Source organism: Myxocyprinus asiaticus, chromosome 14 (assembly GCF_019703515.2).
Source record: "Myxocyprinus asiaticus isolate MX2 ecotype Aquarium Trade chromosome 14, UBuf_Myxa_2, whole genome shotgun sequence".
NCBI classification, from domain to species: Eukaryota; Metazoa; Chordata; class Actinopteri; order Cypriniformes; family Catostomidae; genus Myxocyprinus; species Myxocyprinus asiaticus.
The window spans coordinates 22719414-22737459 of NC_059357.1; the positions used below are offsets into that span (position 1 = coordinate 22719414).

The following is an 18046-nucleotide window of genomic DNA, read 5'->3' on the forward strand; positions in this document are numbered from 1 at the left end:
TTGTGTGTGTGTGTGTCTATATTCTATTGACCACAGGGGTGTTCGTGGGGGGTCAGGGTGGGGTGGGAGTTTGGTAGGGGGGAGGGGATATGGTGGGGGTTTAATGTTTAAAGTGATTGATTCATTATATATATGTTGTTGTTTTGTGTGTGTTAATTTATGAATCAATAAAAATGTTAATAACAAGTAAGAATTTAATTAGAGAACTCTATAATTGAAATTTTACTAGTAAGAATTCCTATTAAAGAGCTCTCTAATTGAATATTTGCTAGTAAGAATTCTAATTACAGAGCTCTACAATTCCATTCTTACTAGTAATAAATCAGTAACAGTACTAGTAAAAATGTAAATTACAGAGCTCTACAACTGCATTCTTACTAGTAAAAACTTGTATTCATGAGATGCAAAGCAGAAGCGGTTACACCCATTTCCTTTTCAAATCCCATTTATAAAAATAAAAAAAATGCTAATTTAGCAATCATTTTAATTGCATCCAACAAGAATAAACACAGCTGAACAAGGGTATGTGTTTATTTATTATTTAGTATCTTGAAACTTTCCTTCCAAGCTGGGAAGATCTGAGTGCAGAGCAGTGAGGATCATGAGCGCATGGCGCCTTAAAGCAAAAACATTGCATGTTACCAAATGTTTGAAACATCCAGCAAATTATCATTTTCACTGTGTACACTCTTCTGAGTTAATAATGTCACCTCAGTAAATTAGTGAAAAATGAAATCACTTGCCATTAAGCTGAGTTAATGACAAAATAAAATTAAATAATCTTTATGATTACATCTGCATAATCATAACAATATTTTAACAGAATAAAATAGTACTACTAGTAAGAATGTAATTGCAGAGCTCTGTAATTCAATTTCAGAGCTCTGTAATTAAACATCTTTAATGTGATTTTTTACTAGTAAAAATTAAATTAGAGAGCTCTGTAATTGAAATTCTTACTAGTAAAAATTCAGTTAGAGAGCTCTGTAATTGGAATTCTTCAGTGGTGATTTCTCAGGGCCAGCAAAGCCTTCTCTGCTGGCCTAACATGCATATTTTTCATCCTTTCATTCTCAATCACCTTTCTGCCAATGTATTTTTAATCGCTTTCCACTCTGAATTAATCTACAAACAAATAGAGAAAAACGAAAAGTTTATCCAGTCAAAATTTATTCCTTGATTCTTAAAAGCAAAGTGTGACAACTGTTTCACAAATCGCATGCCCGAAGCAGCACATGAGTCCGAGCTCCACCCCCTCAGGCCTTCAGAATTTCTTCAGAATCCCTCAACAGCCAATAAGATTGATTTATTTGTTCTTGGTGGGTGTGATCTTTAGGATATGTCCCAGTCGAGGCCTTCTAGCTGGCCTTAAGTGATGCAAGCAAGCTTTAAGTGATGTACGTAATTCAAGAGCGAAAGATCAAGCTGTCTGACGAGTTGGCTGTCACCACCACTGAGAAAGAGATCCTTATGGATTTAAAAACATGAGATGTTCTGCATGACCGTGTGATTGCTTAATTTATTAATTTATAAATTGGTAAGTGCTTTTTGCATTGTAATAGCAACATCAGGAGTTTTCTAAGTGTAAATTAGGCTGCTTGAGCAGTCAGTGTCGGATCAAGTCAAAAGTAGCGGTGCGTTCCATTCAACTCGGAAAGTCGGATTTTACAACTTCCTACTTGGAGAAGTGCAATGGAATACATCTTGAAGTCAGAATTATAACTTGTAGGCTCGTGCAGAAATTCTCAACTCCGATTTCGCCGAGATGCAGGAGCATGATGTCACAAACATGTCGACACTCAGGGAGATATACAAAGTGTTAAACATTCACTTTATTAAGTAATATCGATAAATTCGTTCATTTCCACATTACATGATATTAAAGCTTGTTTAACAAACGCCTGCAGAAACAGGTGTATAAAACATTATAATCTCTTTTGATAATCATACACCTGTAGCACAAATGCTAGCGCTGCAGCATTGTTTATCAGTTGACTCTCTAATGAGAGTCAAACCCCTGCTAAGCTTATGGGAGTGTTGCGGTTTCCGAATATTGGGGAATGGAATGCATTTATGGTTGAAGATATCAAGTAGGTATATCCCACATCCAACTTGAATGGAATGCAGCATAACCATGTACCCTGACGAAACGAAATTTATTGCAAGCAACTATTAAATCGCAAATACACTATATTGCCAAAAGTATTCGCTCACCTGCCTTTAGACGCATATGAACTTAAGTGACATCCCATTCTTAATCCATAGGGTTTAATATGACGTCAGCCCACCCTTTGCAGCTATAACAGCTTCAACTATTCTGGGAAGGCTTTCCACAAGGTTTAGGAGTGTGTTTATGGGAATTTTTGACCATTCTTCCAGAAGCGCATTTGTGAGGTCAGACACTGATGTTGGACGAGAAGGCCTGGCTCACAGTCTTCGCTCAAATTCATCCCAAAGGTGCTCTATCGGGTTGAGGTCAGGACTCTGTGCAGGCCAGTCAAGTTCTTCCACACCAAACTCGCTCATCCATGTCTTTATGGACCTTGCTTTGTGCATTGGTGTGCAGTCATGTTGGAACAGGAAGGGGCCATCCCCAAACTGTTCCCACAAAGTTGGGAGCATGGAATTGTCCAAAATCTCTTGGTATGCTGAAGCATTCAGAGTTCCTTTCACTGGAACTAAGGGGCCAAGCCCAGCTCCTGAAAAACAACCCCACACCATAATCCCTCCTCCACCAAACTTCACAGTTGGCACAATGCAGTCAGACAAGTACCGTTCTCCTGGCAACCACCAAACCCAGACTCATCCATCAGATTGCCAGATGGAGAAGCGTGATTCGTCACTCCAGAGAACGCGTCTCCACTGCTCTAGAGTCCAGTGGTGGCGTGCTTTACACCACTGCATCGGACGCTTTGCATTACACTTGGTGATGTATGGCTTGGATGCAGCTGCTCGGCCATGGAAACCCATTCCATGAAGCTCTCTACACACTGTTCTTGAGCTAATCTGAAGGCCACATGAACTTTGGAGGTCTGTAGCGATTGACTCTGCAGAAAGTTGGCGACCTCTGCGCACTATGCGCCTCAGCATCCTCTGACTCCGCTCTGTCATTTTACGTGGCCTACCACTTCGTGGCTGAGTTGCTGTCATTCCCAATCGCTTCCACTTTGTTATAATACCACTGAAAGTTGACAGTGGAATATTTAGTAGCGAGGAAATTTCATGACTGGACTTGTTGCACAGGTGGCATCCTATCACAGTACCACGCTGGAATTCACTGAGCTCCTGAGAGCGGCCCATTCTTTCACAAATGTTTGTAGAAGCAGTCTGCATGCCTAGGTGCTTCATTTTATACACCTGTGGCCATGGAAGTGATTGGAACACCTGAATTCAATTATTTGGATGGGTGAGCGAATACTTTTGGCAATATAGTGTATTATTAGATAGATTTTTCCAGGTATTATAGACCTACTTGGTAGATTCATATGAAATATTTTGTTTTTGGGAGAAGTTCATTTCATAAAACAGTCATGCTGCAGTTAAAATTAGGCTTGCTTGAGCATTAAGTGTTATTTCGAGTTCTGGCTTTCGTGCATGGACGTGTTTTTAAAATGTCAATTGTTATTAATATTTAGCTGCGACATAATGTATGATGCCCAAAGGTATAGGGTGTCTTATTCATTGTGAAACTGTGTTTTCTTAATGGCATGAATCACACTGAAGGCCTAGACTTTAAACGCATGGCCCGCCACTGGAATTCTTACTAGTAATAATTCATTTTCAGAGCTCTATATTTAAAAATGAATGGGAGTCAATGGAAACATATGATAAGTAAACATTCAGATAGAGATCTCACTAATTGGAATTCTTACTAGTAAAAATTTAATTAGAGAGCTCTGTTATTGGAATTCTTACTAGTAAAAATTCAATTAGAGAGCTCTGTTATTGGAATTCTTACTAGTAAAAATTAAATTAGAGAGCTCTGTAATTGAAAATCTTACTAGTAAAAATTCAATAAGAGTGCTCTTTAATGGGAATTATTACTAGAAAAATTCAATTACAGAGCTCTGTAATTGGAATTATTACTAGTAAAAATGCAATTATGATGAGTGACGCTGGGATCATTAAAAAATAATTTGGCTTTCCATAACAGTGTTTATTTGGTATCCGGCAGCAGAGAAGCGTTTGCCACTCATTCCTTATCCTTAACCAGTAGCTATCAATTGCTATGAAATTTTTCATCAAAAGAGCTTTCATAAATCCTCAGTTATTATCCACTGTACTTCTATCTTCTGTAATATTCACATTGACATAGTCCTGTTCAGAATTATCTGACTCCACATTGATATAGTCCTGTTCAGAGTCGCCATCATCATCACCATCATCATCATCATCATCATCCATGTTGACATAGTCTTGTTCAGAGTCTCCCTCTTCAAAATCTACTTTCTCATAGTCATCCTCATCATTCTCTTCATATCTGTCCTCAAGGGATACATCTTCATGCCTACTAACAGCATCTTGGGATACAAAATATTGATAAACAGACTTGTACTTTTGTAGGAAGGTGTTAAAAAAAAACATATTTTGCAGGCACCCAAAATAAATCTAAAGGAAATTATGGTATGTAAATCATGTAAATCTGTCTCACCTCTAGAACAGGAGCATGTCTGGGTTTCTTTAATCTTTCGCCATTTTCTCCTCTTCACCAAGAAAATAATTAGCAGGGTAGACAGTAAGAGCAGTGCTGCTGCTAGCACAGCACCAATGACAACAACTAGAGAAGCTGAAAGAGAGATTTTAGTGCCATTAACAACAGTTGGCCTTACGGTCTACATTTTCCAAAAGTCTTCTACTTGAGCGCACTGTATGGGATGCTGTTTCCTGCAATGAACTTTGCTCAAATTGACCTATTATTTCTACATTTTACACAAAACTGAATTAAAAAAACAATATAAAATTACTCTTCCAATACATTGATGCCACTTTAATTAAACATGCAACATTGTGAGGTCATGTGAAAACAATGAAGCATACTACTGTTGAAATTGTTTACTGTAGTTTTCTGTTTTATATATCTTTAACCCTCCTGTTATTTTGGGGTCATTTTTGACCCATTTACTGTAAGAGTTAAAAACAGTACAAAACTAAGCTTAATCTTAAATTTGGTTAAAATGCCTTTGGGTTATCCTCAACATTGGCTAAATGAATATGTTAAAAATAAGGTTTTAGGTTTTTATGATATTTCTTTATATTTATAGAATGTCAAATTTGTTCGAGTCAAATCTGTGAAGCTTCTCTTGAGTGAAAAGTATCAAGTTCTCGCTCTCTCTTTTAAAGACATAATAAACATTATCTATTATTACTTTATCAAAGTCATCAAAGATTTCACCTCAAAAAGACATGTGCATAAAAATATGAAGTTGGCCATTTTAGAAATTATATTACAATGTTTTCTACTTCCAGAAGTACAGAAACTTTCACCAGGAGGCAGTAGACATCAAATACATTGCATACAACAGGGTTTCTTCAAAGTATTTATCACTTTGATGATGTAGAGGCTTTAGAAAATTGTGAATTAAATATGATACATATAGCTTTATAGGGTTCATATTTGCAGATATTATACACATACCAGAGTTTCCACTAAGAAATGTTGGTTGGAATAATAAAGTTTGCTGGACAAATTGGAAAAAATCATGCCATCTCATTTCTGCATTTATTTTGCGCTGTAAATGCAATGGACAGCATAATAATGCTAAATAGGCTAATAATGACACAATCAAGTCAAATGAATGATAGATATTTGTTCAGTATAGCTGCTTTAAGAAAAAATGGCCATCATGTAATGCGCATCTAATTTAAGCTTCTCGCTGTGGGCACGCTAAATATAGTGGCGGATTAGGACTCTGCAAGCTTTGGGAAAGTTTAAACCTCCGTGGTAGCGAAGCACTGTTATCATTGGCATGGCCTACACTATGCACCTGTGGCATCAACTAAATGGGTTGCTGACTCATCGTGTTAATATTATCACCGGACTTTGTGTCTGACAGTGTTTGAATTTGTCGGCTAATGGAAACCCTGACACACACCAACACATACTGCCAAAACTGTTGTTCAGCTGCACAATGTTGATTTGACAATGCTGACAAAGTATTTGTTGTACAATAATATGTTCTTTTTTGCAATGTTCCTATGGTTGTAGCCTAATGTTGCAGAATATACATAAATAATTATTCAGTGTTTTCTTTTAGATTAATTAAATTTGTAAGTAATCTAAGTATCATCTTATTTTAAGTACTGTAAATCCTTACAGTAAAGCTAAGAAAAACTGACATCTAGGTGGTGTTACTTCTAGTTAAAATGCTACTATATATGCCTGTGTTCAGTGTGAAAATATGTAGGTAAGTCTATGCCAATTTTCATGTTCATAATTAATAAATAAATGTGCTGTAAATCTACTGAAAATCTATTGAACTCTATATGGGTCATTTTTGACCCGAACATCACAGTTGTCATAATTTTTAAACATATCATAAGGGTTTTAAAAAATAGTATGTAGTATACAGCAGTGGTTCTCAACCTGGGGGCCAGGGCCCATGACTAGGGGGCCTCTGCAAACTTCCAGGGGGTCTTTGAGATGGTTTAAAATATACAAATAGAGTATGTTAACTTAATTAAAATGCTTAAAACAGCTATAAAATAAATAAAAATTATTTTAATGATTTTAATTGTTGGGTAAATTAAATATGAGATATTAAAATGAAATATTGTCCTGAACAAAAGGGGCGGTAGAGTCAAAAAGTTTAGAACCACCAGTACACAATATAGTATACTGCTTAGTATGCAGTAAGCACAATGCTAAGTGGCTCAAGATAGATCCTTGAACTAAAAATGTGAAAACACTTGCATTTCTTAAACACATATATAAAGTAGAAGGCAGAGTGATTGACAACAGACAGATTCCAAGTGAAGTTTGACCCCTTGAACTCCAGAGAAAAGGAGCCTCCAAGATACTTAGTTCAGGCAGAAATGAAAGATGCAAAGTAATAAACCCTAAAGCTCAACACAGGAGACAGTAGGGTGGTGTTAGTGGGGTCATGATAGGGAAGAAATATGAATAGAAAATCAATAGCATCACTGTCCCATTGATTTCCTGTCACTTGTCTACCGTCCTTTCAATAAAAGTAGCAAAAGCTCAATAATTTATTAAATGTGCACTCAGTAATTTGTTTGTTTATGTTGCACTGGCTGACACTCAGTGGGTATGGATGTAGCATCATGCAGAAGCAATTGTTTTCGTTCACAGATGCCACTGTAAAAATGCCCAAGTCACAGTCAGCCATGATTCATTTATTTTACAAGTAAAAGTGCTGGTCATGTCATGTGATCTCAACATGGCAAGGTCCATGAGGGGACGACCCACACCTTGTAAAATGAAACAGCTTTTATTAGGTCACTGATATGACTGTATTCTTCATCTCATGTGAGTGCTCATGATTTTAAACATCATTTCCAAAAGTACTATTCAGTTCTTTAGGGGCAGACCCTTTTAAATGATGGAAAAGGACTGAGTGCGCTTTTAAAAATAACACTTTAAGGGAGAACTGAAATTCTCATACCTGAACACACAACTCCAGCATCTTTACTTTGAGAACAATCATTGGATCCATTTAGCTGGTATGAGCACTGTGTGATAGAGGACTCATTTCCTTTACAATGAACCTCACTTAACAAGATCTGACCGTTTCCTTTCCCAAATAGGGCATGGTTATGTGCACTAACTGCTCTTCCACATCCCAACAGTCCACACACAACTGCAGCATCATCAATGTCCCAGAAGACATCACACACTGTTCTCCATGTGTAATTGTAAAAGACCTCAACTGTCCCAAAGCAGGCATCCAAACCATTGACCAGTCTGACATCTTGACCTCCTGTCAAACCAAGAAAATGAATTACATATTCAGCTCAAGAGTTATTATTCAGAGGACAATCTTTATTTTTGTATGTGATCCTCAAATACAAACTGCTCTCTCCTTAACATAATAAAACATAATAAATATTCATATGTATCAAAGGTTCTGTGATATTTAGAGGGTCACTTACCAGTGAACAAGTAATCATTTATTCAAGCTGTTATTTCATTTGCTTACATTTCATCATAATATGTTTTTTAATAATTCTTTTTAGAAAATACATTAAGTGGTTTAGCTCATCGGAATCAGGTAAGTTACACTTACAAGGAAATTGCTTTAGTGGGTTGTTCCAGAACAATCACAATATACAATATATACCATATACAATAAAGCAATACACCCATATTATTATTATTTGTAATTACATGTAAACACTTAATATAATTATTGCTTCAATGAAAATAAATTGTTGGTATGAAGTTTTAATACTGAATTTACCAAGTGTCAAATTGAGAAGTTGTCTCAGCATTTTGGTCCTTGTACTTTCATTGTTCGATGCATGTGATGTGTATCTCTGCTGCCCTTAAGTCAGAACCCCTTAATGAGTCTGTAGTTCTATGTGAACATGATAGTTAAGCAGTTCCGTTTTTAACTCCCCCCCTTCCTCCCCCCCCCCCCGATATATTTTCTCAGAAAGTATATCTGCAGAAATGCCCCAGTCCCTGATTATTTTTATATTTATTTAGGGTTTTAGTGGTGCTGCTAAAATCTACATCAAATTGCTATACTAAAGTGCCTTTGAAAAAGTATGTGTAATATAGCTCCAAAAGAAATTCAATTAGACTATTCGTAGATCACAGACCTCACAGAATGTCACCACTCAATGTTGTGAAAATACCTACTTATACCAGCAATTTTAAAGAAATGCTGCACTAGTTTTCTGTTCAGTCTTTCAGACATCTGTTGATGAGAAATAACTGACTTTTTTTTTTAAAAGCTAATTTCCTCAAATGAGTCTTTGACACACTGTGAAGACTCCTTGAGGCCTTGTTCTCTAAATGTGTTATTGCACTTGTCATGTGTTAACAGGGTTGACACATGCAAAGGTTTCTGACACTTGAGGTTTATGTGTTAATTTAAAAGCATGTCACCACTAACCGCTACACACTGGGGGAACATCAGCAAGTCCAACCTATTCTCACATTTCCTGGTCAGCACTGCTGTATTGTCAGTCCAATTCAATCTACTTTTTTAAAGTGGCCTCCCTGGTATCTCTGTGATTTCTCCCTGCAAGTTATTAGTTTGATGTTTTCCTTTCCTGTTGGAAAGACCAGCATAAGTTGTGTTCTAGGTGCTTTTATGCTGGTGTCACTACCAGAATTCTTTAAGGAATAGTTCACCCAAAAATGAACATTCTCTCATCATTTACTCACCCTCATGCCATCTAAGATGTGAGTGACTTTCTGTCTTCTGCTAAACACAAATGAAGATTTATAGAAGAATATCTCAGCACTGTAGGCCCATACAATGCAAGTGAACGGTGACTAGAAATCTGAAGGTCCATTATAGGAAGTGCTCAATTACACTTCCTACAACACCATCTAGTGCTCTGCACATGCATCTAGCACTAGGAAGTGTAATTGAGCCTAGAGACTGCATTGACAAGGTGTACAGTGAAAACAGAGTTACATTTTGGTCTGTTCTCACCCAAAACCAACTGGATCTCTTCAGAAGACATTGATTAAACCACTGGAGTCTGATGGATTATGTTTATACTGCCTCTATCTTCATTTTTGGAGCTTCAAAGGCCTGATCACCATTCACTTGCACTGCATGGACCTACAGAGCTGAGATATTCTTCTGAAAACCTTCGTTTGTGTCATACACATCAAGGATGGTATGAGAGTCAATGATGAGAGAATTTTCATTTTTGGGTGAACTATTCCTTTAACTATCTTAACAAGCAAGCATCCCTTGGACAGCCAGCTCCAGAAGAAGCCATTTTAGCTGGTGAACAACATAGCTACAATGGTCCAGCAGACTAGCATTAACCAGCAAATATCAGCTTGGACAAGCATGTACAATTATTTTGGTCAAAGCTAGTCTTTTCCGCAGGGTTGAAACAAAGGAAATTGTGGGACTTTTATCTGCACCATGAGACAAAGTCCTTCATCAGCTTATTTTACACCAACTAATTTTCACTGATAACAGTTTGAATAGCCATTTAGCAGATGCTCACAGTACACATTACAGGGGAAATCCCCCTGGTAAAACACGGCAAGGGTTTAAGTGTCTTGCTCAAGGACACAATGGTGATAACTCATGGAGCATCACTTGGTTTGAATCTGCAACCTTTCAGTTTACAGCCCAGCTCTGTAACCAATAAGCCACACCAACTTAAATGCAGTCTAAAATGGACAACTCATCAGAAAACTGGTAGGTATCATAAAGTGCTGTTGTATTGAAAGTTGGATATAAGTAAATATATATTTTATAATATATATATATATATATATATATAAGTAAAAAGGAGAAGTATTACTCACCACTATCTCAGACTCAGTACTGCATCTTCACAAACGGCCATCTGTTGGTAAGATCCAACATCTTTTATTGGTCCCGGAAAACAATATCCTTGACCTAATCCTAACCATTAATTTCCCCATAAAATCAAAGGTTAATGATAGGCTGATGTGTATTCTTTAAGAGTTATTCATGCCCAAATCTAGCCCTAAACCTAACCCTTAAATCTGTCTAGTTGATAGAAATGTTGTTCCAGGACCAACAAGGATATTGATACTTGGCTAAATTACATTAAACATAAGGGAAGCTAGCTTTGCCCAATTAAGAGTGGACCAAGTGGATCAAAAGTTATTGTACCAGTCATATCCAACATCTGCTTGTGACTCCCTTTTTTTGGCAATTCAATAATTTTTTATTAAATGTGTTTAATAGCGCAGAATTCATACATTCTTTAAGATTTAGTGAGCCAATACTAATCTTTTGGAAGTATTTGTTGATAAGGTAATATGTATTTTATGTTGATATGAGTAGGCTGGAAATAAAAAGATGGTTGGTTTTAATGGTTGGACTCATTTAGTAACATGTAAGCCTTGAGACCCAGCCGTCACCCTTGTTACTGTTGTTGACGTACTAGGCCTTCCATTGGAGGTTTAATGCCAGAGCAGCTGTATAATACAAAACAGTATAGACAGTATTTTGTATATATTCTCTTGGCAATCCTCCGACTTTTAGTATAAGGTTATTTATATTCAGAAATTCCAATAGCTTTTTTCTTTATAACAAGCTGTCAAGAGCACAGGCTTTCCCTAACTCAGACCGGATCAAACGGAGTATATATTCCTTCCGAATATATAATTTGTGGCTAAACAGTTAAACAGACTAGACATGTTACTTGTAATGGCATGTTTTGAAACAAAATATGAAATGCGTATAATAAAACTCAAAAAGCAGAGCTCAATAGAGCTATACACAAAACCATAATGAAGTGCAACGTGAGAAAAAAAATTCTCACTCTCCGTTCAGTATCAGAATGGCACATCTGAACGTGCAAACAATATTAATGTGGGATTAACACCCTGAGAATGTAAAAAAAAGTAATTGTTATTTGAAGAAACAAGGAAGCATTAGCTTTGCAATTCATTATTGGATAAAGATAACGATTTAAAAAAAAAAAAAAAAAAACATATGGTCAGAAACACACACAAAACAGAAGTCTTTATTAAACATTACTCTAATCATCCAGGGACCTGACACAACTGAAACATTTTTTGTGCGTTTGACTGTATAACAACTGTTAAAGCAGTACAGAGTTTGTGCTGTACATTGTGTAGATCTCTGAAAGATGCTTTTCATCCTTTGAGTGAGAAGAGAGTCCCATTGAGGTGTGTGACACATTATGGCTCAATAGCAATGAACCTTTGGGCAGTGACTGAATGCAGAAACCAGCCTACATACACAATCAAACCAAACTGACATGCTGAGATGCATGAAGAGAAATGTGATTTTCAGAACAAGTAGATAGAAGTGAATAGACTCAAGCTCTGTGCATGTTGTGTGCAGTTGCAGTGAAACATACTGTAGATAACAGTTCACACTTTGCTCTGTGAAAAATGTGGTAAGGAAGTCATATGGCCATTACACTGCTCAAAGGTTCATGGCGACTGGCTCAGCAGACATAATGCAGAGGCAGATTTGTTGTAAAGTGGAATAATATAATGATATGCTGACACTGATCTGCCAGAATCGGATTGGACGAAGATGCTAATATTTTCCCCCAACAATAAGTAAAAATCTGTAAGAACACTATTAAGGGAATAGTTCACCCAACATTTGAAATTCTGTCATCACTCTGTGTCATGCTGCTCCAAGACTTTATAGAACAGTGACTGAGGCTGTTATTCTGCCTAGAATCTCTTTTTGTTTTCCACTGAAAAAAGAATGTCATAAAGGTTTGGCTCAACATGAGGGTGAGTAAATGACAGAATTTTCATTTTGGGGAGAAATATCCTTTTAACTTTAATGGAGAAATGTGCATTTATTTAATTGGTTCACATTTGATATTTTTTTATAATGATTGTAGCATAAGCACTGAGAAACCCTTGAGTACTTTATTCATTTTTGGCAATCAATCGAGTTTAAGTCGGTACATTGATGCTAACTGAAATGAAAATTCAGATAAAACTAAAACACATTTAAAACCATAAAATAATTGTAGTTGCTATCTTTTAGAGATTTAATTATCACACCAAGACAGGAGGATTACACCATATCATCAAACCTTTCAGTCAATGAATGCTTGCTCGTTAAGAAAGATGCAACTTGTAAATATAGTCCTTGTTTGATGTTTTGAAACTTATTACAGTTCCAGAGATTGGGAATAGTAGTGCATATGTGGAAGTCTGTCAACAGTCAATGAATGCTGGCTACTGGCTCCAATCCAGATGTCTGCCAGGGATCAGTGTGTGTTACAGAGGCAGAATTGTTTGTGAGCTTGACTTAAAGTGATTGTCACACAGAGGCAGTGTTGTTGTTGTTGACAATTGTTAAATGATTGTTGCAGGAGAGCAGAGGCAGTGATGTTGTAAGGTCCAGGTAAGAAAAACGAAAGTATAGGTCTCTGCGGAACAATAATGGGAGTTTCCCAATCTGTGGGTGTTTTCGAACCGGGATGGGCATTTTGCAACTATCCAATGAAAGTAAGGAATTTCAATGTTGTAATCAGTGGGCATTTTCAAACCAGGATGGTCGTTGCTCAACAATTCAATGAAAGTAGGGAATTTCAATGTGGAAGGCAAGCGGTTAAAAACACCCATCCCTGTTAAAAAACGCCCACTGATTGAGAAACCTAGATTTGTTCTGCAGAGACAGAAGGCGGAAGTATCTCAGGGTGCACGCAACAGCTAAAATGTGGTAGAGATGATAAAATACACACAAATCTAACATTAACGGCACTCAAAAAAATATGTTAGCTTATTTTTAAGATTTATGCATTTCAATTTCAACAAAATACCATCAAATTGAATTGTGTAATTTCCAACAAAATTAAATGTATTAAAAAAATATTATTATTTTTTTTCCAATTCAAATTGATGGAATTTTGTTATGATTCTAAAATGTGTAAATCTTAAAATTATCATTTTTTATTTTATTTTTTGATTTTTGAGTGAGGGCTTCAAGATTCAGGTGCAGAAAAAAGGCATGAAACTGCACGACGTTCTGTGTGAAATGCTAAATAGTTGATAACATCATTTTCATTACTTTTGAAATAACGTGTTTTTTTTATTTGTGGCCTTTTGGGCATTTAGCTAAAAACGAATTCTTTGTGATTAACTATTTTTGGAAATCTTTCATTTCATTTCATAATCTGCTAATACTGTGTAAAAGGGTCTTCCATGTCTTACGACAGATGACAATTACAAAAAAGATAATTAACAAACAATATTAAAACAGGTACAGGAAGACAGAGCTCCCTTTAAAAGATCTCATACACATTATCTTACAAGTGTAAGCTGCTTGTTTACATGAGATCGGTCTTTTCTCAGCCACAAACTGCCAATTTACCATTATGATGACGTTTAATACATCTCCAAATCATTCGGAGTTCATCTCCTCACTGGACAAAATGGTGTCTTATCTCATCTCTTTCAGTGCTAGTGTGACGGTGCCCTTGTGCATGAAGTGAACAGGACAATCTGTCTTTGTCGCAATACAAATATTTCCAGAACAACCACAACAAACTTCTGGAGTGAGTGTAACAGTGGGTTGACCATAACTGTATTCGACTCTTAAGAAAAGTGAGAAAAAAGAATTGTTCTGCATTCCACCTAAGACAAAAAATTCAAATCTCATATGTCTGTCAATATAGATTTTCTTATATCTTTTGTAAGAAAACAAAGAAACAGAACCAAAACGGCTGGAAAGTTCAAAATGTCCCTGACGTTTGGACATTTGACGTCCTATGTCCTTAGCTTGCTTAAGCGATTAAAATTTCTAAAATAAACGTCACATGCCAAGAGATTATGTCCCTCGGACAAGGAGAAAAGTTCCCTTAACCTTCACAGTTTGTGTGATTGGAGCAGAGCCAGGAAGACACAGTAAGGAGCTGCTTCTGCTCACACAGGGTCTCACAGCGTCTTCAGTCTGCTCCTCTTACACTGAGGCCAATGTCTAGGGCTCATTTAATCACTGAATCACTGGTGCTTTTGATGACGGTGTGAGTTTTGATTAGGCTTGACCTGTGTGGAACTCAATTGGTCTTCAACTAATGAAAGTCAGCCAGATTTACAGTTTGGTTCGGGCCCGGTCCACCCGGATCAAAGTCTACTGGATTCTGGTCTCTGGCGCTGGTTGTCTGTGGCTTGCTTCTGGTTTCTAACCAGTTTAATTCTGCATGGAGCCCTATCTGGAAATGAGAGTCAGGGGGAGTGAGTAGATGGACTGCTATGCGCTGAGCTGGGTGACAAACTGGGGCTGCAGCTTCCTGGTGGGGCTCCTCCTCCACCTCTCGCCCCACCACCGCCCTCCAGACCCTCTGAGTTTTCCAGCATCTCCTGAATAAGAGGTGGCATGGCTCCAGGAATCTCCATTTTCAGCGTTATGACTCGTTCCGCTCCTGAAAGATAGAAAGAATTCCGCTGTCTGAGCACACTGGTGCAATATTTTAACTTTATACAACTTCAAGAGTGACATTAAATCTCACCTTTAGCGCTGATGCTCCTCAGGTCTGTGATCTTCATCAGCATCTTGGGGAACATGTGTGGTTTATGAGGCCTCCTCTTTCTCACGTAGATCTTCAGTGCCTCCAGCAGCGGCTCCTGCAGCACATCCACTTTATCTGACTGTTCCAGATCCTGCCGATCTGAGCACAAGTGCACAAAGTTTCGACGATAAACAACTGATCAAAAGTCAGAAAACAATTACGTTCTACACAAATCATTTGGAGAAAAGGGGAATGCAAAATAATAATAATAATAATTCTTGTTCAAAATTTAAAAGGTGAATTTTCGCAACACCACATCTAACACATTTTTGTTTGAAAACGCATCAATTTAGCTATGTTTACGCCCAATCATACACAATGGATCAGCGCTAACCTCCACCGAAAAGCGAGACTTGCGAAAATGCTCTCTAGTATTGCATACTTTAGAAAATTATGGAAAGTTGAGTTTTCAAACAAAAATGTATTAGTGTGGATGTGGCCCCGGTCTAATAGTAACTGGATATGAGGACAGTGTTGCATAAAAAACGACTTATTAATAAACATGTGCACAAGAGTTGTTTGTCCTCCATATGCTTTTAAACAGCTACTAAGGAAAAAAAAAGTGAGCTACAATGTACAAGTTCATGTATGTACAACTAAATTGAATTATTAAAGATGCCCATAAAGAGATTGTACATTTGTGATTTAATGTTTGGCTTATCATTATTAACTTATTGAAATCTCACAATCTGTCACATTCAGGATGACTGTTAAAGGTGCAGTACCTCCACACAGTAGACAGATGGCACTGAGAAGCCCAGTCTCTGCATCATCCATCTCCAGAGGCAGGAGCTGGTTGGCGAAAGCGAATACAAGATCTGTAAGTGGACCGAAGCCAGCGTTGTGCATCTGGGTGCGGTTCAGTGTCAGACCATCTGAAAATGTCATGGTGTCCTGATCAGGTGTGTAGCGTGTACATATTCGCAGAATCTGTAGAAGAGAATAAAAGACAAAGATAAGATGAAGCAGAACTTTAACAAATTACTATTAAGCTTACACATTGCCACATATGCACCTAGTCTCATAGAATGAACGTTACTATAACTACATTTTGCAAACTGAGTTTTACATGCTGCTTTCTACGTTTTCCTGCAGTTTCCTGGTGAAATTAACACTAGAGGTGCTACATCAACAGTGCGTTTTATTCACTTTCACACAAATCATGACTACAATGGCTGATTATGACTATAAACATGTATTACTCACATCCTGCTATGTTATTAAATCAAAACACTTTTACTCTAACGCATATATTTTAATGCTTATTACAGACCCACCTACATTTATACACTTATTCCAACGTGATTGGCTTCTGCTGTAGCTCATCTGATAGTGTCTGACTTTTGTTGGAGACCGAGCCTCGAGCCCAGCTAAGGATGCTCGAAACGTAAGTGAAAATGAAGCGAAAGTGCCATAGAAGGGACATGAAATGTCAGTAAATGTACTTTTAAACTAGCTTTTTAATTGCTTTTAAAACACAATCTGTTAGGTGTTGATTTAGGGTAAGAATGTCTGTTTTGTTTACCTCTTTTTCTTTTTTTTTAACACTACTGGTTAGGTTTGGGTTCAAGTTTTAGGTTAGGGAGGTATGTTTTACTCATTAAAAAAAAATCTATTATTCACCTTAACCTTGTCTGATTACATCATTGCACTCGTTTTTGGCACCCCCCCCGATGGAAATGTCACTGGGAAACTGCAGCCAAACGTGTAATGGAGCACGTTATTTTGGTTTGCAAAAATGTTGCCATAGTCACATTAATTTCATGAGATCAGGCTGCACAAATGTGTCTGTAGATCGATTCATTCACTTTCATATTATGTGTGTGAGACTTAGACACAAGTGAGGATATGCTTTAGAAAGCGGCGCTTACCAGGATGTCGAGGCAAGCTGCCTTTAACAAGGTGATCTGATCTGCAATAGTGAGTGTGGTGAAGCCAGGCAGCTGCTTGGCGAACTCCACCGTTTTAATGATGCATTTGGTGGAGAGTTCACTGAACTTGTCCCACAGGTCAACGTCCAGGGAGACCCTCTGCTCAGCGCTGTTGTTCTGCGAGATAACAGGAGAGAGGGTGTTTGCTCAACTGTGGTCTAAAAGCTAAGAGCACCGTCATTTCCCACAGTTCAATCCGGTTCAGGATACAGCAGCTAAGAACTGCTCCAACTTACCGTGGTGTATTTGCCCAGCTGGCAGAGGGAGGGGAAGGTTTCCTGGTGAGCCTTCCTCACCCGTTCGATCATCTGCTCTGTATCAGGACTCAAGACGTAACTCTCTGTACACTCCTGCTTCTTGTCATCCTTCTTCCTCTTATTCCGGTCATTTCGAACGGCTGCAGATATTAAAACAGCCATCAGTTTACTGCCATTTTACATTCATCATAGAAATGGACCATTGTGAACTGTGTGACAGCATAGTGTCCACTACATGAAAACATTTACCACAAGATGGCAGTAAAATCCTCTTTATCTGCTGCTCATTACACTGAGCAGATGGGGGTGTAAAGAGCTCCTGTCATTCACTGTTAAACCGCTTTCATATCTGTATGTTCTTGTTGCGATTCAATCATTTTGGCAGCTAATTTGAAACAACAACAAATGAAAGAGGAGGAGATACGCATGTAACCAAGAGGACATATGGATCTACATAAAAGCCCTATATATGGGAAAATGGATATAGAAATACAGGACAATGAGGAGAATTTCTCAGGTGGTATATTCCTTGTAGTTTTTCCAGAGAGAAAGAGAAAGATGAATATGAACTGAGAGCTTTGATGTGACAGTTCAAATAGAGCTTAACGTTTTGGTGTTTCCATTGCTTAACAAGCAGAAAAACAGGAACAATTCCTA

At 37.5% G+C, this 18046-nt stretch overlaps 2 protein-coding genes and 1 long non-coding RNA gene across 13 annotated transcripts in view; 1 reads left to right on the forward strand and 2 right to left on the reverse strand.

The window, feature by feature from the left end:
* Nucleotides 1-518: 518 nt before the first annotated feature.
* On the reverse strand, nt 519-8565 carry LOC127452290 (scavenger receptor cysteine-rich type 1 protein M130-like). Its single transcript, XM_051717671.1, has 4 exons — nt 8418-8565; nt 7623-7937; nt 4652-4786; nt 519-4520 (listed from the first exon to the last, which is right to left on the reverse strand). Exons 1-4 carry the CDS (start codon nt 8446-8448, stop codon nt 4264-4266), a joined length of 738 nt encoding a protein of 245 aa, XP_051573631.1. The 5' UTR covers nt 8449-8565; the 3' UTR covers nt 519-4263.
* A 906-nt stretch (nt 8566-9471) lies between these two features.
* Nucleotides 9472-18046, forward strand: part of LOC127452296 (uncharacterized) — a 57910-nt gene continuing 49335 nt past the window's right edge. The window contains exons 1-2 of the long non-coding RNA XR_007899232.1: nt 9472-10355; nt 15904-16103. This is a non-coding gene — a long non-coding RNA (uncharacterized LOC127452296). The remainder of the gene's footprint in view (nt 10356-15903; nt 16104-18046) is intronic.
* LOC127452287 (retinoic acid receptor alpha-B) overlaps nt 12537-18046 on the reverse strand; it is a 183314-nt gene continuing 177804 nt past the window's right edge. For all 11 annotated transcript variants that reach the window (XM_051717653.1, XM_051717648.1, XM_051717652.1 and 8 more), the window contains 5 exons: nt 17369-17529; nt 17073-17249; nt 15927-16131; nt 15142-15300; nt 12537-15054 (listed from right to left, as the gene is read on the reverse strand). In XM_051717653.1, the coding sequence (XP_051573613.1) occupies nt 14858-15054; nt 15142-15300; nt 15927-16131; nt 17073-17249; nt 17369-17529 (899 nt within the window). In that variant the 3' untranslated portion in view covers nt 12537-14857. The remainder of the gene's footprint in view (nt 15055-15141; nt 15301-15926; nt 16132-17072; nt 17250-17368; nt 17530-18046) is intronic.

Bases quoted from the DNA above. Each gene is read 5' to 3' on its own strand.
- LOC127452290 (XM_051717671.1), bottom strand. From the start codon at position 8,448: ATGCTGAGACAACTTCTCAATTTGACACTTG. The intron at 7,938-8,417 runs GTAAATTCAGTA...TTGGTTTGACAG, and splicing joins ACTTCTCAATTTGACACTTG to GAGGTCAAGATGTCAGACTG. The intron at 4,521-4,651 runs GTGAGACAGATT...TTGTATCCCAAG, and splicing joins GACATGCTCCTGTTCTAGAG to ATGCTGTTAGTAGGCATGAA.